This window comes from Phyllostomus discolor, chromosome 1 (assembly GCF_004126475.2).
Source record: "Phyllostomus discolor isolate MPI-MPIP mPhyDis1 chromosome 1, mPhyDis1.pri.v3, whole genome shotgun sequence".
In the NCBI taxonomy this organism is placed as follows: domain Eukaryota; kingdom Metazoa; phylum Chordata; class Mammalia; order Chiroptera; family Phyllostomidae; genus Phyllostomus; species Phyllostomus discolor.
Window position 1 is genome coordinate 113,341,517 of NC_040903.2, and position 14,283 is coordinate 113,355,799.

The following is a 14,283-nucleotide window of genomic DNA, read 5'->3' on the forward strand; positions in this document are numbered from 1 at the left end:
TGTCTAAAAATAAATAAATAAAATCTTTTTTTTATAAAATGTGCTAACGTTTAGGTTGGGGAGTAAGGTCACAGTACTCATTGTATTATTATTCTTAATACTAAATACATTGGTTAGTTAATTAGCAGGCCATACCCAGAACAGTGAATAAGACCCCCAGGGCAGAAGCTAGGAGGAAGGCATTCTAGTCTGAGCACCATGCTTGTTATCAGGGACTTTAACTAAGTCATTCCTCCTCTGTGGCTTGTTTTCTAGCTATCCAATCAAATCTCTGTACCACCTACAAGGGTAAGACTGAGAACACCTCATTGATAGAAACTATGAGTAGCAAGCATTTCTAGAGAGCTTACTGTGTGCCAGGTACTGCCCTACATGTCTCACATATATTAACATACTTAACCCTCATGATACCCCTAGAGTTAACCACTGCTGTTATCCTCACTTTATCAATAAGAACACTGAAATCCAGAGATGTGAAATAACTTGCCCAAAATCATAGAGTTAGGCAGTATTGAGCTAAAATTTAAACCTGGACATCTGGCTCCAGGGTCCACCCTCAACATTTCACGATAAAGTGATCTGAAAGGAACTGAACACACGAGGAGAAGGCTGTTGTCAGCACAGCTCTACCAGGCCATTGCACTCAAGGTGTTCACTCAGTCATTTATTCAACACAGAAACAGAGGTCGGCATCAAAGACGCCGTCAGTGCATTGGAAATGAACTCGCCCTCCCACACTTTCTCCAAAGAACTGTCCCTGATTCTGGAATCCTCTGCTTTCTGTGTCTCTGCCACATCTGCTACTACCTCAGGACCTACCAGGTCTCTCTCTTCCTGGAGGACCTGTGACCATCTCAGCCCCCAAGAACAAATCCCATTTTCTCTGTCTGTGTGAGAACACCCTGCCTTGGTTCTCCTCAATCCCCGCCTGAAGCATCCTTGATGTTACCCAGCTCTGTCCATCTTTATAGGCTGGGGACACTGTGTCCCCTCCAAGTAGTCCTTGCCACCAGCTAACAGCTGCTCCTTGGGTCCTCCCAATGTCTTCCCCATTCCCCGGTAAGGGGAGATCAGGGGAAGAGCACACAATTGCCCACAGTACTCAAGGCAATCCATGGGAGCCATAGAGGGGCCTAGCCTGAAGCCGAGTAAGCAGCTCTGCCAGGCAGTATAGAATAAATGCATGAATGAATGGAATGGGTTGGTATGATATTAGATGCAAACCAACCTAATTCTACACTGTGGGTACCTGGAGGAGGATCAGTGACTCAGAGCAGTCAGGGAGGTTTCCTAGAAGAGGGCCCAGGAGAGGGAAAGGAGGAGAGGACCTCTGGGTAGGGATGCTGGATCAAGCCAGGTGATGGGTGGATATAAAGAAGGATTTACTGGTAGGAACAGAGAACCACTGGGAGGAAGGGACTCTGAGGCTGGAAGGCTGCCATCCTTCCATAGATGTGCCACACACGGAACAGACAGACCAAAAGACCCTGGCCAGGAAACCAAGGCTCTGACCCTGGAACCACCACCACCTCCTGCCTCACCCAGACCCTTCCCTAACTCCACGTGACCCACTTCCTCACCCTCCATCAGACAATGCTTCATGCCTCCATAGGTCCCCTACGCAAATCACTGGGCAGCCTCACTTCTCAACAGGAACACAGCCCCAGCGAGGACTGTCATCTTCCAGCCATTTACTCGGAACCTACCCCTGGGAAGCAGCACCATCACTGGTACCAGGGATCCTGCCTGGCTTTATGGTGAACACCACCCTTATGAGAGGGTGTGTGTATGTGTGTGTCTCTCTGGAATTCAGGGTTTTACAAAACCATATGTAATGCAAGGAAAAATGGGTATTCAGAGGCAGGGGATGGGGGAGCTGAGTACTGGGATCAGAGAGCACTATTACAATAGGTGGAGTGGTGTCTCCAGCCCCCTCCAGTCACACAGGGGTCTTCAGCCCACAAGTCATGCATGATACCTGGGCTTAGAGCACATGCCCATCCCCTAAAACTTGGTCCCTTGGATTCAGGACCCACTCTAATTCCAGGCCCTGGGGAGCACTGCAACTGTGACCAAGACCTGTCATGGGTTTAAATAGGCAGAGGGGAGGAGAGGGGGCCGAGGCTACAAGAACACAACAGAGGGCCTGCCCTGGCCTTTGCTAAGCCCTCCTCCAGGAGGAGCAGCTGAGGACTACCTGGAGCCCCTATCTGGGTTCCAAGGATTTGGCATCTCCTTTCTGCTACCTTATTTTCTCTCTCCTGCCTCAGGCCATGGGAGAAAGCAGGAAGGGCAAGCAAGATGTCCCAGAAGACCAGGTGCTAGCTAGCACCTTCCCAGAGGTGTTAGGACTCTGAGAGCCACCTGGCCCACACAAGGACAAAGGGTCTGGGACAGGTAACCCTTTCCTCCCTCACCAGCACTCTTCACTGGTGAGGGATGAGGGGGAAACCCCATGCTCATTGCTCCCTGAGCATGCGAGGCACCCAGTGCTGGTGCTGTTAGCATAATGACCAAAAGGGCTGAGCCCTGAGCTCAGATCCCAGAGCCCAGGGCCAGGGTGGGCTGCATGCCCTCTTGCAATCCAAGTCAAGCAGAGGAGAACTGAGGGAGGGCTGGGCTGGCAGGAAGGGGCTTGCCCAGATGGCACTGCCCCCTCTGTCAAGGCCTCCTGCCCTCCCACCCTAGCAGGGCAGAGCTGTTCCTATCCTCCCCACCCCCACCCCAGGAGCTCTGAGAACAAAGAGGAGATGCTGCTGGCAGAACCAGGGCTGTATGGGGCTGGGCTTGGGGACCCAGCAAAAAACTGGAAGAGACTGCCCATTGGACCTGCCCCACCCCTCCTCAAAGGGGAAGCCACCTGGAGGGGCGCAGCTCCTAAGGGTCACATGGGGGGTGGCAAATAGAGACAGAGGATCCCTTCTTACCTCTTTTTTCTCAGCTGATTGCCACCTCCCACCCACTCTGCCTCAGAATAAAAAGTGGGGCAGGATTGGTGAGAAGCCAGGGCTGAAGGCAGACAAAGGGGAGGCCCCTAAAGGGCTCCTGGGTCCTCCACAGACCCAACTCCTGCCCCTCCACTCTCCCTACCCCTCAATTTCCTCTTCCCCTTCACCACTGGGGTTGCCCCTTGAGAGGGGAGGGAGCTAGCCCCTAGGATGAAGCCTGTGAAGAAAACTGGCCCCTGACCTGCATTCACGGGCCTGGGGGTGCCTGGTGCTGGCTTGGGTGCCAGGGGATATCTGAGTTCTGTATAAAGAGGCAGCTGCCCAGCCCGCTGAGCAGTGGCCATACCCTCCGAGGTGCACAGCGCACAAAATGGGAGGGGAAAGGAGGATGACCAGGACTGAGACACAGGTGCGGGCCCCTCCACAGCTCCGGGGTCCCAGCTAGTCAATTTGAAATTTGTTGGGGTGAAGGAATGGGAAAAGAAGAATCTTCATTTCTGAGGCTTGAAGAGAGTCATATCTCTGACCCCCAAGAGGTGCTCTTGGATGGCACTGGGCTGCCCCACAGCCCCGGGGGGCCCACAGCACCCTCCAGGGACACCTGCCCAGGGACTGCCCGCTCAGGGCTGGGCCGTAGCTGAGGGGCTCACCTGCATCTCGGGCCCGCCGTCCGTCCGCTTGGCTCGGTCACCAATTGCATATCTCCCAGGCCGGGCCACAGCCCCTGCCCAGCCCCCTCCTCGGTTCTCCTCCTCCTCCTCGGCCGGCACCTCCGCCGGTCGGTCCGTGAGCCTTCGCTGAGATGGCCGTCCGTCTGTCAGCCCCACTCAGGCAGGAGCCCAGCCAGAGCCGGGGCCAGGCCCGGGTCGGGGCCTGAGCTCCGGAATGAAGAAGCAGGAGGCCGTGGACCTATGGACCCGGCGGGCGGAGGTGCTGGAGCGCTCAGGACTTGCTACACTGGCTCCACGAACCTGGTTCTGCGTCCAGAGCCGGCCTAGCGCCTCCGCTGCCTCTGCTGGTGGGGCCGAGGTTGATGCCGGGAGTGCTCTGCTTTGGGGCTGAGGCCGGGGCCAGGGCTGAAGCCCGCAGGCAATGGACAGGCATACTGCTCAAAGCCCCGCGTCGGGAAAGGGGCCGGGGCTACGCGGGTGGGGACTCCGCACGCTCCCCGGCTGGACCGCCACCGCCAGCTGCGCTGTCGCCGGCCGCCCACTCCGGCTCCCGCGCCAGCTCCCGCCCGCCCGGGGTCCACGCTGTGCCGCGGCACAGGGAGGGAACGCAAGGAGCGAGGAGCAACGAGCAAGCTTGAAAGGGAGGGGTACCGAGGGAGGGAGGCAGCGAGCGGCGGGAGCCAGGCGGGGGAGGAGAAGGCGCGGCAGCACCACCATGGAAGGGGGAGGCGAGGTGGGGGGCTCCTCTCCTTTCTGCGAAGGGGGCGGAGAATGAACAGTGCCCCAACCCCTGCTCTGCACCGATGGAACGCGAAACTAGCGAGGGGCGCGTCCGCCTAGTGCGGGAGCTGACTCCCAGGCGTCCAGCTCTGCACACGGCCGCGCCTCTCAGAGTCCGGGCTCCAGGCGAATCTCCGGCCAATGCGACCCTCTTGTGTGCGCGCACCCTCTTGAGTGGCCATATGCGTGTGCACGTGAGCCCATGTGTTCACACATGTTTACTAGGGTCACTGCACACTGCCGTGTGAACAGACACACGAACGTAAATGGACAATGCTCCCCACCCAGCCGGGGCTGTTTGGAGGACGGTGTGGGAAGGGTCAGGCCCAAAGCCTCTCCCCTGCGCATTGTCCCCTCTTCTTGGAAATGTCTGTGAATAGCTGAAAGGCCCATAGGCTGGCGGCCTACGAGCAGGCAGGTAGAAAGGGGGAAGCTCTACAGGATGGCAAGGAAGGCACACCAGCTCAGTGGCTTTACCCCAAACTGGGCATTGCCCCCCTTTTGCTGTCAGGGTCCCCGCCCAGTCTGGCTTCTTGTCCAGCAGAGGGCAGCAGGCCACTCTGGCCGGCCCTGGCCACGGATACTGCACCCAGTGACCAGCAGATGGCAGTGTAGAGCCTCCATTTGAGCTTCGTGGTCCCTCTCCTTGCTCTCCGAATGTCCAGGGGGTCCCGGGCTGGGACCACATATTCTGATGGGACCAAGGAATGGGACCTCTCCTCAGACATCCAAACCCTCTTTGACCAGCAGATACAGAGAATCAGCTGGCTGGGGATGTCTTGGCAAAGAATGTAGAGTGGGCTAGGACCCTTGGGAACTTAACCACCTTCCACTGTAAAGTACCTTCCATCTCCTTGAAGCCAGAAGTCCTTTAACATTAAGCTAGTTTGATTAAGATAACCACTAATACTGACCGCACCCCTCCCCACACACACACAGTTGGGAGTGCATTCCTTTATCACGCTAGTGCTCCCGACACCTAGGGCCCACAGGTATAGGGGTTCTGGCAGGTAGAGAAGCTGAGGGGACTGACCCAAGGCCTCTTAGTCTCAAGACAGACTCCAGCATTCTACTCCTAGTACCACCCCCTGCCCCCACCCCAGCATGCCTGACATTCATTGCAGATACCTGGCTGGCGTGGTGCGGCCACCAGTGTCCCCCGATCCATAGTACCATCTTGCTTCTCCACTGTTCAGCCTCACACATGCAGCCCAAGTGTTGCACAGACCTTTCTTTTTTCCCCAGCTGAACAGATTCTGGGTACCTGTCAGTATCACTGCCACAACACAGCTAGGGACAGTTCTGCCTGGAGAGCCATCTCCTGTCTTCTATGTCTGCGTCCATCTTCATCCTAGGCCTGGCGGAGCCCCGCTCCTAGCAGAAGCCGATGCTGTTAGCCGATTGGAACAGCGGATTCACCCTCCAACAACCCTGGGAGGAGAGGCTGTTCCTCCTGTGACAGAGAGTCGCAATCCCAAGCTCAGAGAGATGACTTGATTTGCCTGTGGTCACACAGCTGGTAAATCTGGGCTGAGATAACCAGCAGGGGGCAGGCTTGGCAGAGGGATTTAGAGGTGGGAGGGACAGAAAGGCGGTATAGGAGTCCTCCTCCTTTCAAAAGCCCAGCGACAGCGGCTGCCTGGACCCGTTCCCAGGCTCCTGGCTCCTCTGCCCGGGCTATTTGTGAGTTACTCGCGAGCTCCCGTCTCCTGCACCGCCTCCTCCCACCAGCCCGGCAGGAATAGACTCTACCTCCTGCTTGAAGGCGCCGCCGGCGCGAGAGCGCAGACCCGCTGGGGCGGGGGCGGGGGCTATTCCTGGTGTGGCGACTGACGCAGGCACGGCGTGGCCTCGGCCCATCTCCGCCCCCGACTCACCTGCTCCGTGCCTCAGTAATCTCAGCAGAGAAATGGGGGAAGAGTCAGATGTCTCCCACCCCGCCCCCAGATGCTGGCTGAGGTAGCTCTGGAGTCCGCAGTGATCCCTTCAGGGTTTGATGGCGGAGCTGTCTCTGGGGGCAACTGCCCAGGAGCCTTAGTTCTACATCGTCAGCAGTATCCAAGCTATTTCCCAGTCCCTATTTCTCCAAAAAAATGACCTGTCCCAGCATCCCGGGTCTTATTTCACCAGTGGAAATAATGGAGAGGGGAAGGCTTTGGGGGAAGACCTTGGAGAAAAGGCCTTTTGGAGGGCCCAGCCTGGGCTTGGTGAGAGTGCAGGCTCCTGGCCTTATCACCACAGAAACCAAAAAAGGGGAACCTGTTACTGGGTCCTCACCCAGTCAGAGCCTCGAAACGAGCCAGGGGGACAAGTATCTCTCCACTCCTGTCTGGTAGGGTTCCCAGGGCCATGGGGACACATGGGAGTGGCCTGGTCCAGGACTTCAATGGACACAACCAGGGAAGGATGCTCAGGAGCTACAGTTCACCCACACCTCCCAGCCTTTGTCCTTATTGGTCCACCTGTTCAACATGCCCTCTCCCTGTCGCCACTTGTGCTTCAAGACCAACCTAAGACCATTTTCTTCTACTCCTGTTTCATCCCAGCCTGAAATGGCATTAGAAGAGGCAAGGTTCCAGTCTCTTCCCTCTCTGTCCTCAGACTGGGGGCTCCCAAGGGCAGGCCTGAGACAACATGTCAAATGGGTGGGCACAGAGCAGATCCTGGCTTTGGGGTGAAAACTCAGCAACTCCCTGTCAATTAAGAGCTGACAGCTGGGAGAAAGAGCCAGCCTATTGCAGTCTGAGTGCTCACAGTAGAGCAGAGAAGCTAGAAAGGGTTTCCAGGGCACTCGGGAGGAGGGGACAGTCCTGTCTAACATCTACTCCACCCCTATGGTAAGCCAAGCACTTTATGTATTTCTCACTTCAGGACTGGCACTGCTATCTCCATTGTACAGATGAAAACGCTGAGGCTCTGAGAGGGCTGTTGACTTGCTGAAGTCCGCTCTGTGTGCAAGAGGAAGAGCTGGGTTTTGAGGCTCTGTGTGCCTCTGATGTCAGAGGCCAAGCTCTGGTCTCCCTCACTCTGGGGGGCTGAGGATGCAGGAGGTGGGGCTGGGTCCCCTGAGAGCACAGGGAGGAATGGGCAGCACACACGGGCTTGCCTGTGTGCCTGCTCTGTGCTGGTCCTGCCCACCTGCATCCCAGCAGCTCATGGGGTTTTACAATAATGATTATTTCTGAAGGCACTTGAAATTAATGACAAGCTCTAAAGTGGCTGGGGCAGTGAAGTCACTGGTGAGACCTCTAATTAGCAAGAAAAATGAAAACCAGGAGCCCAGGAGATAGGTGGGGGTTGGGCAAGCAGCAGTGGGCATGGAGAAATGTTGGGGGAGTGGATTGGACCCAGCATCCAGGTGGAAGTCCCCATGACCCCACTTTATGCCATAAATTTGATTCTGAGCTCTCATTAACTTGCTGTGTGACCTTGAGAGGGTCATTGCCCCTCCCTGGACAAAAGTGTTCCCAGGTATGCAATGAGGTGTTGGCTTGGGGGTCTCTATGCACAGGTCTCTGTGGCCCTGCCTAGACACCAGGGACAGTGGGATGAGACCTCATGTGGGAGCTCCTTGAGTGACCTGAGTCCCTAGAAAGCTGAAGCCCCAGAAGCTGGGGGCCCTGTAGCTTCCAGGAGCCACAGCAGAAGCCCTGCACTCTTGCAGCCCTCCATGCTAGTGGTTGCTGAGTCTACTGATACAGTGAAGTCCCAAAGTCTCAGGCTGGAGTCAAGTAGATCAGGAAATGGCAGAAAATCTATAGGTCAGAGCCCCATGCTGGTGTAGCTATGGAGTGGGGCAAGGGATAGGGTCCCCAGAGGGGGATGGCAGGAAAGCCCCCTCCGGGAGATGGGTCTGGAACTATGGCCAGGGTTAGGGGCTTCCTGCCCCCTCTTAACCCCCTGTCCAAGATACAGAAGGGACTCAGGAACACCAGGGTCCCACCTAGGCACGTTACAGAGGGTTGGGGCAAAATGCCTAAAAGGGAAAGGTGTTACTCAAGGTCACTTATTCAGATATACCCCAGTTCCTCATCCTCCACAACCTGCATTGGGCACCGGCAAAGGAAAGGACACTGGAGTTCAGCTGAACAGATCACCTTTGCACAGTGGCTGGTCCAGCTGGAAGTGGCAATGTGCTGGTCAATATGGAGGGACATCCGTACAGGTACAGACTGAAGCCAAGACTCCAAGGGCAAAGTGTAGAAAGCCTACCCTTACTTCCTTGGGGCACCCTCCTTCCTGGCATTCCCCATTACTTGACATCAACAGCTTTCTCAGATCCTAGGCCTGCTATCTTGCATCCTTTCCCCTCCTCCCCTTCAAAAATCAGGGCCCTATGTGGTCCTTTTCTTCCAGAAGTTGGCTCTAAGCACCTCAGTCTCCTGCTCTGAGCTGGCCTTGGTGTCTTTGGGCACCTCTCCGAACCTCAGTTTCCTCCTCTGTAAGATGGGAATATCGGTAGAACCCATTTCACAGGGTTGGTGTGAGGATCTCAAGACAATATATATCCAGTACTTGACGCTAGGCCTGGCACACAGTAGGTGCTTGATAATGCAGATATTTTCATGGTTATTATACCTACTGTTATGGTTGCTGTCTGCCCCTGAACCTGCAGGCTCTCGTCTGTAAAGGCCCTTGTGGCATTCCCACTAGGATAGGCCTCAACCAAGTTCTTCGTCCTTTGAGAATCAAGAAGCCCCTGAAGGCCGAGACTGATCTTGTGTTGCCTCTAGTTTCCACAGAGCGCCCAGACCTCTGATTCCAGAGGGTCTGGTGTGTACAAATTAAAGTTGACTGAACTCCATTAATTAGGACAGACCAATGGGTTCTCCAGGGGAAGGGCCCAGGGCATGGGAGCCAAGGGTACTCTTGAATCCTCAATTCCCACTTCCCCTCATCTCAGGGCCTAAGTCATCCACATCTCCATGGGAAATATCCCAGCATCAGTGACATACACTTATCTAGAAGCAATGTAGGCAGCAGCCTCTACTACTTGGAATTGCACTCAGAATCCAGAAAGGTCAAAATGCTTTCCGAGGCCCCAAGGCAGACAAGGTCCTATAGAGAGACAAGGTCTCAGGGCTGGCCCCTGCTCAGCCTGGCCACACAACCCTGCTGAGCTGAGCACCTGGTTACTGCATCCACAGTAGCCGAGAAGCAGGACATTTCTCTGGGGCCAGTCAGTGAAGGGGCTTGTTAGCGCTGCCTACCCCGAAGTCCCTGGGAAACACCTAATGTTTCTGACTTTGCAGTTAGCTCTCCTTAGAACACGAGAAAGTGTGCATTCCATTAAACACATACACACTACCCAAATGATTGAATTGAGAACAAAAACAAAGAAGCAAACAAAAAAGGCAGCTTTGTGAAGACACTACTCCCTAACTCTTTGGGAATCTAGGCTCCAGGCTTGGCAGAACAACTTCTCCCATGATCCTGGGCTCGACTGTCCCCACGGGTCATGTCAGGGGGTACTTGAGCTAATGTGTTTAAATAGGCAGTGTGATTAGCAAACCCATTTGTTAAGCATTTGTCCTGAGTTCTGTTGTGCAGGAAACTTGTTAAGTTGGAACTTGTTACTAACATAAATCAAAGGCAGCGTGGCAGCTCAGAAGGTGCCAGCCTCAGGGCCGAGCAGTCTTGGGTTCCAGTCCTGGCTCTATCTCTGACCTGTGTGACCCTAGGCAAGTCACTTCACCACTCTGAGACTCAGCTGCCCTCTGATAGGCATCCCCCTAAGATAACCCCCAATTATCCCTGCCTTTTGGTACTCTCCCCCACCTCCGTGTGCAATCCTCTACTCCTGAGTGTGGCCTGGACTAATTGATTAATTTATAGCAGAAATGATATATCAGTTCTGAGATCAGGTTACAAAAAGACACCAGCTTTCATCCTGGGTACCTTCTCTCCATTACTTGTTTGTTCACTGTGACAGAGGCCAGCTGCCACGTTAATAGCTGCCCTGTTGAGAAGCCCACATGGAAAGGAACCGATGTCTGTAACCTGCCAATAGCCACACGAGCAAGCTTGGATGCAGACCCTCTCCAAGTTCAGTCTTGAGACGACTGATGCTCTGGCTGACAACTTGATTACGGCCTTGTGAGAGACATTGAGCAGAGTTCCTGACCTACAGAATCTGCAAGGTACTTGTTCTTTTAAGTCATTAAGTTTTGGGGTGACTTGTTATAAAGCAATTGGTAACTAATACATGCTCCATCTGTAAAATGGGCATAAAAATTCCTTTCTCCCAGTAGGGCTGGGCACTGAGACAATGTAAGCAAGTGCCTGCTGCTGGCCAGGGTGAGAAATGACCCAACAACTAGGTGCTTATCCAGTAAAGTTGAAAAAACACACACATTATGACCCAACTACTCCCTCCTGGGTATGTACCCTGGATAGATACATCCATAGAAGACACGTACAAGAATGCTCATAAGGGTAGTGTTTGTAATACTGGGGGAACTGGAAATATCCTAAATGCACATTGTTGGGAGAAGGCATAAACAGAATGTGGCATAATCACACAGTGGAATACTATATGGCACTGAAAACAGATATGCTGGAGCTACCTGCATCAGTGTGGGTAACCCCACAAACACAAGGTTGATGAAAAAACCCAAGATATGTACAAAATATGTACCATTTATATAAGGTTTAAAAACAAATCTTAGACTGTGCACGGATACCAACATATATAGGAAAAGTATAAACACATGCATGAGAATGATCAACACCAGTGTTATCTTCTGGGGAGAGAAGAAAGGGAGGGATTAGAGATGAGCCTATCCCAAGCCCTTCCCTCTGGAGCACTCACCATGAGCAGGTACGGGAGTTCTAGCATTTCAGCAACCCCATGGGGTCCATTCAATTACCATATCTTCTTACAGAGGAAGAAATGGAGGCACAGGATCTCCTGAGAGATATTCCTGGGCTTTCAAGTCCAGTGGGAGGCCAGGGCTTGCTTCTTCAACTTGCCACTAACTCAGGAAAGCCATATTACTTCCCTGGCCTTGGTCTATTCTTCTGTAGAACAGGAGAGACTCACCCGCTTCCCCCTTTGTCAGTGTGGGTCAAGATGCTGGGAAAGTCTGTATAAATCAATCTAGAATATTTGCAGAGGCTCCCATGAGCCAAGCCTGGAGCCAGCTACATAGCAGGGGAGACTAAAAACAAAAAGATGTGGACAAGAGAAGGTGTGAATTAGAAAGTGATTCAACTTAACACAATTCAGTTCAATTTTACCTCGATTCAATTCACAGACAGACAATGGTTAAGGATAAGGAATATTGCTTGAGCACCCAAAACATACTGGACCCTGTATTAGGTGCTTTTATAAATTATCTCACATAAGCCTAAATCATAACCCAGTAAAGTAGGGACTGTTATCCCCACAGAACCAATGGGGAAACAGGATCAGGGAAGGTGGCCAATTTCCCCAGGTCACACAGCAGAGCTGTCATTGTCAGGATTTGCCTCCCTCCATCCTGAGCTGCCCTTTGTTTTGTGCTGGGGGTACAGATAGAGGGCCCAGGACTTGCTGCCCTCTGGGAACCCTAGCCCGGAGCAAGAGGGTCTAGAGGGGTTGGGAGGAAAGGGAGGTGTGTGTGGCTGCAGCAGTCAGGGCAGGTTTCCTGAAGGAGGGGTGGGGGAGGGGGCTTCAGTGGGCTCACTAGTGATAAGGCAGGTGGAGGCATTCCTCCATCCCTACCTACCCATTTCTTCACTCACCACTCACTACAGCTTTCTCTGTGCCCCAAATAGCCATGGTCTAATATGAAGGTTTAACGCACAACGTAATCCAGGTTAAGGTGAGGAAAGCGTAGGGGTCATACACACATAGGGCAGACACAGCGATGGCTCAGCTGAAATCCAAAGGGTGAGTAGGTATCAACCAGCTATACGGCGGGGGATGGTGCTCCGAGCAGAGAAAACATCGGGTGCAAAGGCCCCGCCTGGGGATGGTATAGAGAGGCAACCGGTCCCAGGGTGGCTCCAGCTCAGCTGAGGGGATGGGGCTGAAGTTGCCACCATCTCTCCCAGGTAGAGTGTCTAGACACTGTCTACATTCTCTAGCCAGCTAGGTCCCCAGGCCAGCACAGCCCTGTTGGGCAGACTAGGCTCTCTCCAAAGGGATTAAGAGCAGGGGAGCCTGAACTGTAAGAGTGCATGTAATTATATACAAAAATGAAGGAGAGCTCCTTCATAACTGATGGTGGGAGAAAGTAAATACCAGCAGAGGTGCCCAGCTGCATTACCACATTATCCAGTCTGGATGGGACCCAGGACAGCTGCCTGGTCACTAATATGCCTATAAATTATTGAAGTTGTAAAGAAGAAAGAAGGTGTTATGCCACATCCATAAACAACTTGTTAGCTGAGACTCATGAAGGGGCAGTTGGTGCTTGGCATTGCATGAGCCCACCCACACCCTCCATGATTGTACAGGGAGACAGATGAGGGGTGGGTGTGGGGAGAGGCTGAGATCAGGATGCCCCATTCCTCATCCCCTCTCTTAATCCACTGTGGAGACAAGGGGTGGTGGGAGAGAGCGGAGACCCACAGACATGAAGAGCCCAAACCAGACTAAGAGCTCCCATCACGTGGTGTGCAAGTATGTACCTGATAACCTGCTGCAGGGATGCTGGGGGCCAGAAGCACTCTGAGGTCCTGTCCAACTAATGTGCTGAAGCAGGTGGGTGCTGGAAAGAACTGCACACTGGAGCCAGACACATAGGTTGAACTTCCCAGGGAAGCCTCTTGCTGGCCATGTGACCTTGACTATGTCACCCACCCTCTTGGAGTTGCTTTCCATTCACACTACCTGGAGACAATCACTCCCATTGAGAGGAGTGTGGAGGGGGTCCAAGGGCAGCATGGATGTGATATTCCTGGTGCACAGTAGACCCCTGAGCACAGGGCACTCCTTCTCCTCTCATCCACCCCCATCTCACAGGGCTCCTAATTAGATCAGGCCTCTGCCCCTCTGACGGACCCTGTTGATGCTCCATTAAGGCCTGAGTCCAGGACATTAGCAGGAAGGAGGGCAGCTGAGGAAGGGAAGGTGTCCAGCTGCCAGTGCTTGGCCCACCTCAGGTTCTACCACGCACAGGGGGTCCCCACCCCCAGGGAGCAGAGAAGGAAGAGGGAGGCAGGGCTCTAGAGCCAGAGCCACCAACACAAAGTAGCCTGACAGGGAGTTGGGAGAGGTAGGAGTATTAGCTGGGAATGCTGGCATGTTGGTTTCTTTATGGTGAAGAGCTTGAAACCCACTGTCTCACAGGCTGAGGGTCTGTAGTCTCAGGTTCTCCCTTCTGGAGGTAGAGCCAGGCAGCCTGATTTGGGCACTTGGATGCCTCTGGTGTGCTCAGCTCAGCCAAGGGCCTAAGGAAGGTGTCCTCACCTCAGCCTGGCCTTGGAAAAGCAGTCAGGTCACTCTCCATAACCCTCCAAGGGCACAGGAGTGGGCCTGGGCCCATCACTCAGGCTCTGGGCAGCGGACAGGCTCCTCTCCCCAATTCTAAAATAACCCCCATTAGTTCTGTCAGTGGTTTCCTTTCCCCAGAGGAAAGGGAATCCTGAAAGTTCTTATCAGCTACACTGTGGGCTGGGGCTCTCCTCCAGGGTTCCTCTCTGCACCCCTTTATGTTATCTTGTGCAGCCTTGGTCTGCCTCACTGTGTCCTGTTTTGCGGAGGCACAGAAAGGCATCACAGAAAGTCAGTGCTGAAGCCCAGAACCTGGGCCTCCTGCCTTTCACTCAGCCCCAGGAGGGGGTGGGGGAGATTACCATGTCACGATTGGCGCTCAGCACCATGTCGTGACAGCCACTGTGCTATGGTGTCCCCAGGAGCTCTCTTGTTACATGAGGACTCCCAGCCATCGGCACAT

General features: G+C 53.9%; 1 protein-coding gene across 5 annotated transcripts in view; it reads right to left on the reverse strand.

Moving 5' to 3' along the window:
• LINGO1 (leucine rich repeat and Ig domain containing 1) overlaps positions 1–14,283 on the reverse strand; it is a 210,621-nt gene that overhangs the window by 13,620 nt on the left and 182,718 nt on the right. The window contains exon 1 of one of the 5 annotated variants that reach the window (XM_028507231.2): positions 3,599–4,200. The exons of the other annotated variants lie outside the window; for them this stretch is intronic. Within the exon in view, the coding sequence (XP_028363032.1) occupies positions 3,599–3,604 (6 nt within the window). The 5' untranslated portion in view covers positions 3,605–4,200. Of the gene's footprint in view, positions 1–3,598; positions 4,201–14,283 lie in introns of those variants that run through there. 5 annotated transcript variants of the gene reach the window in all.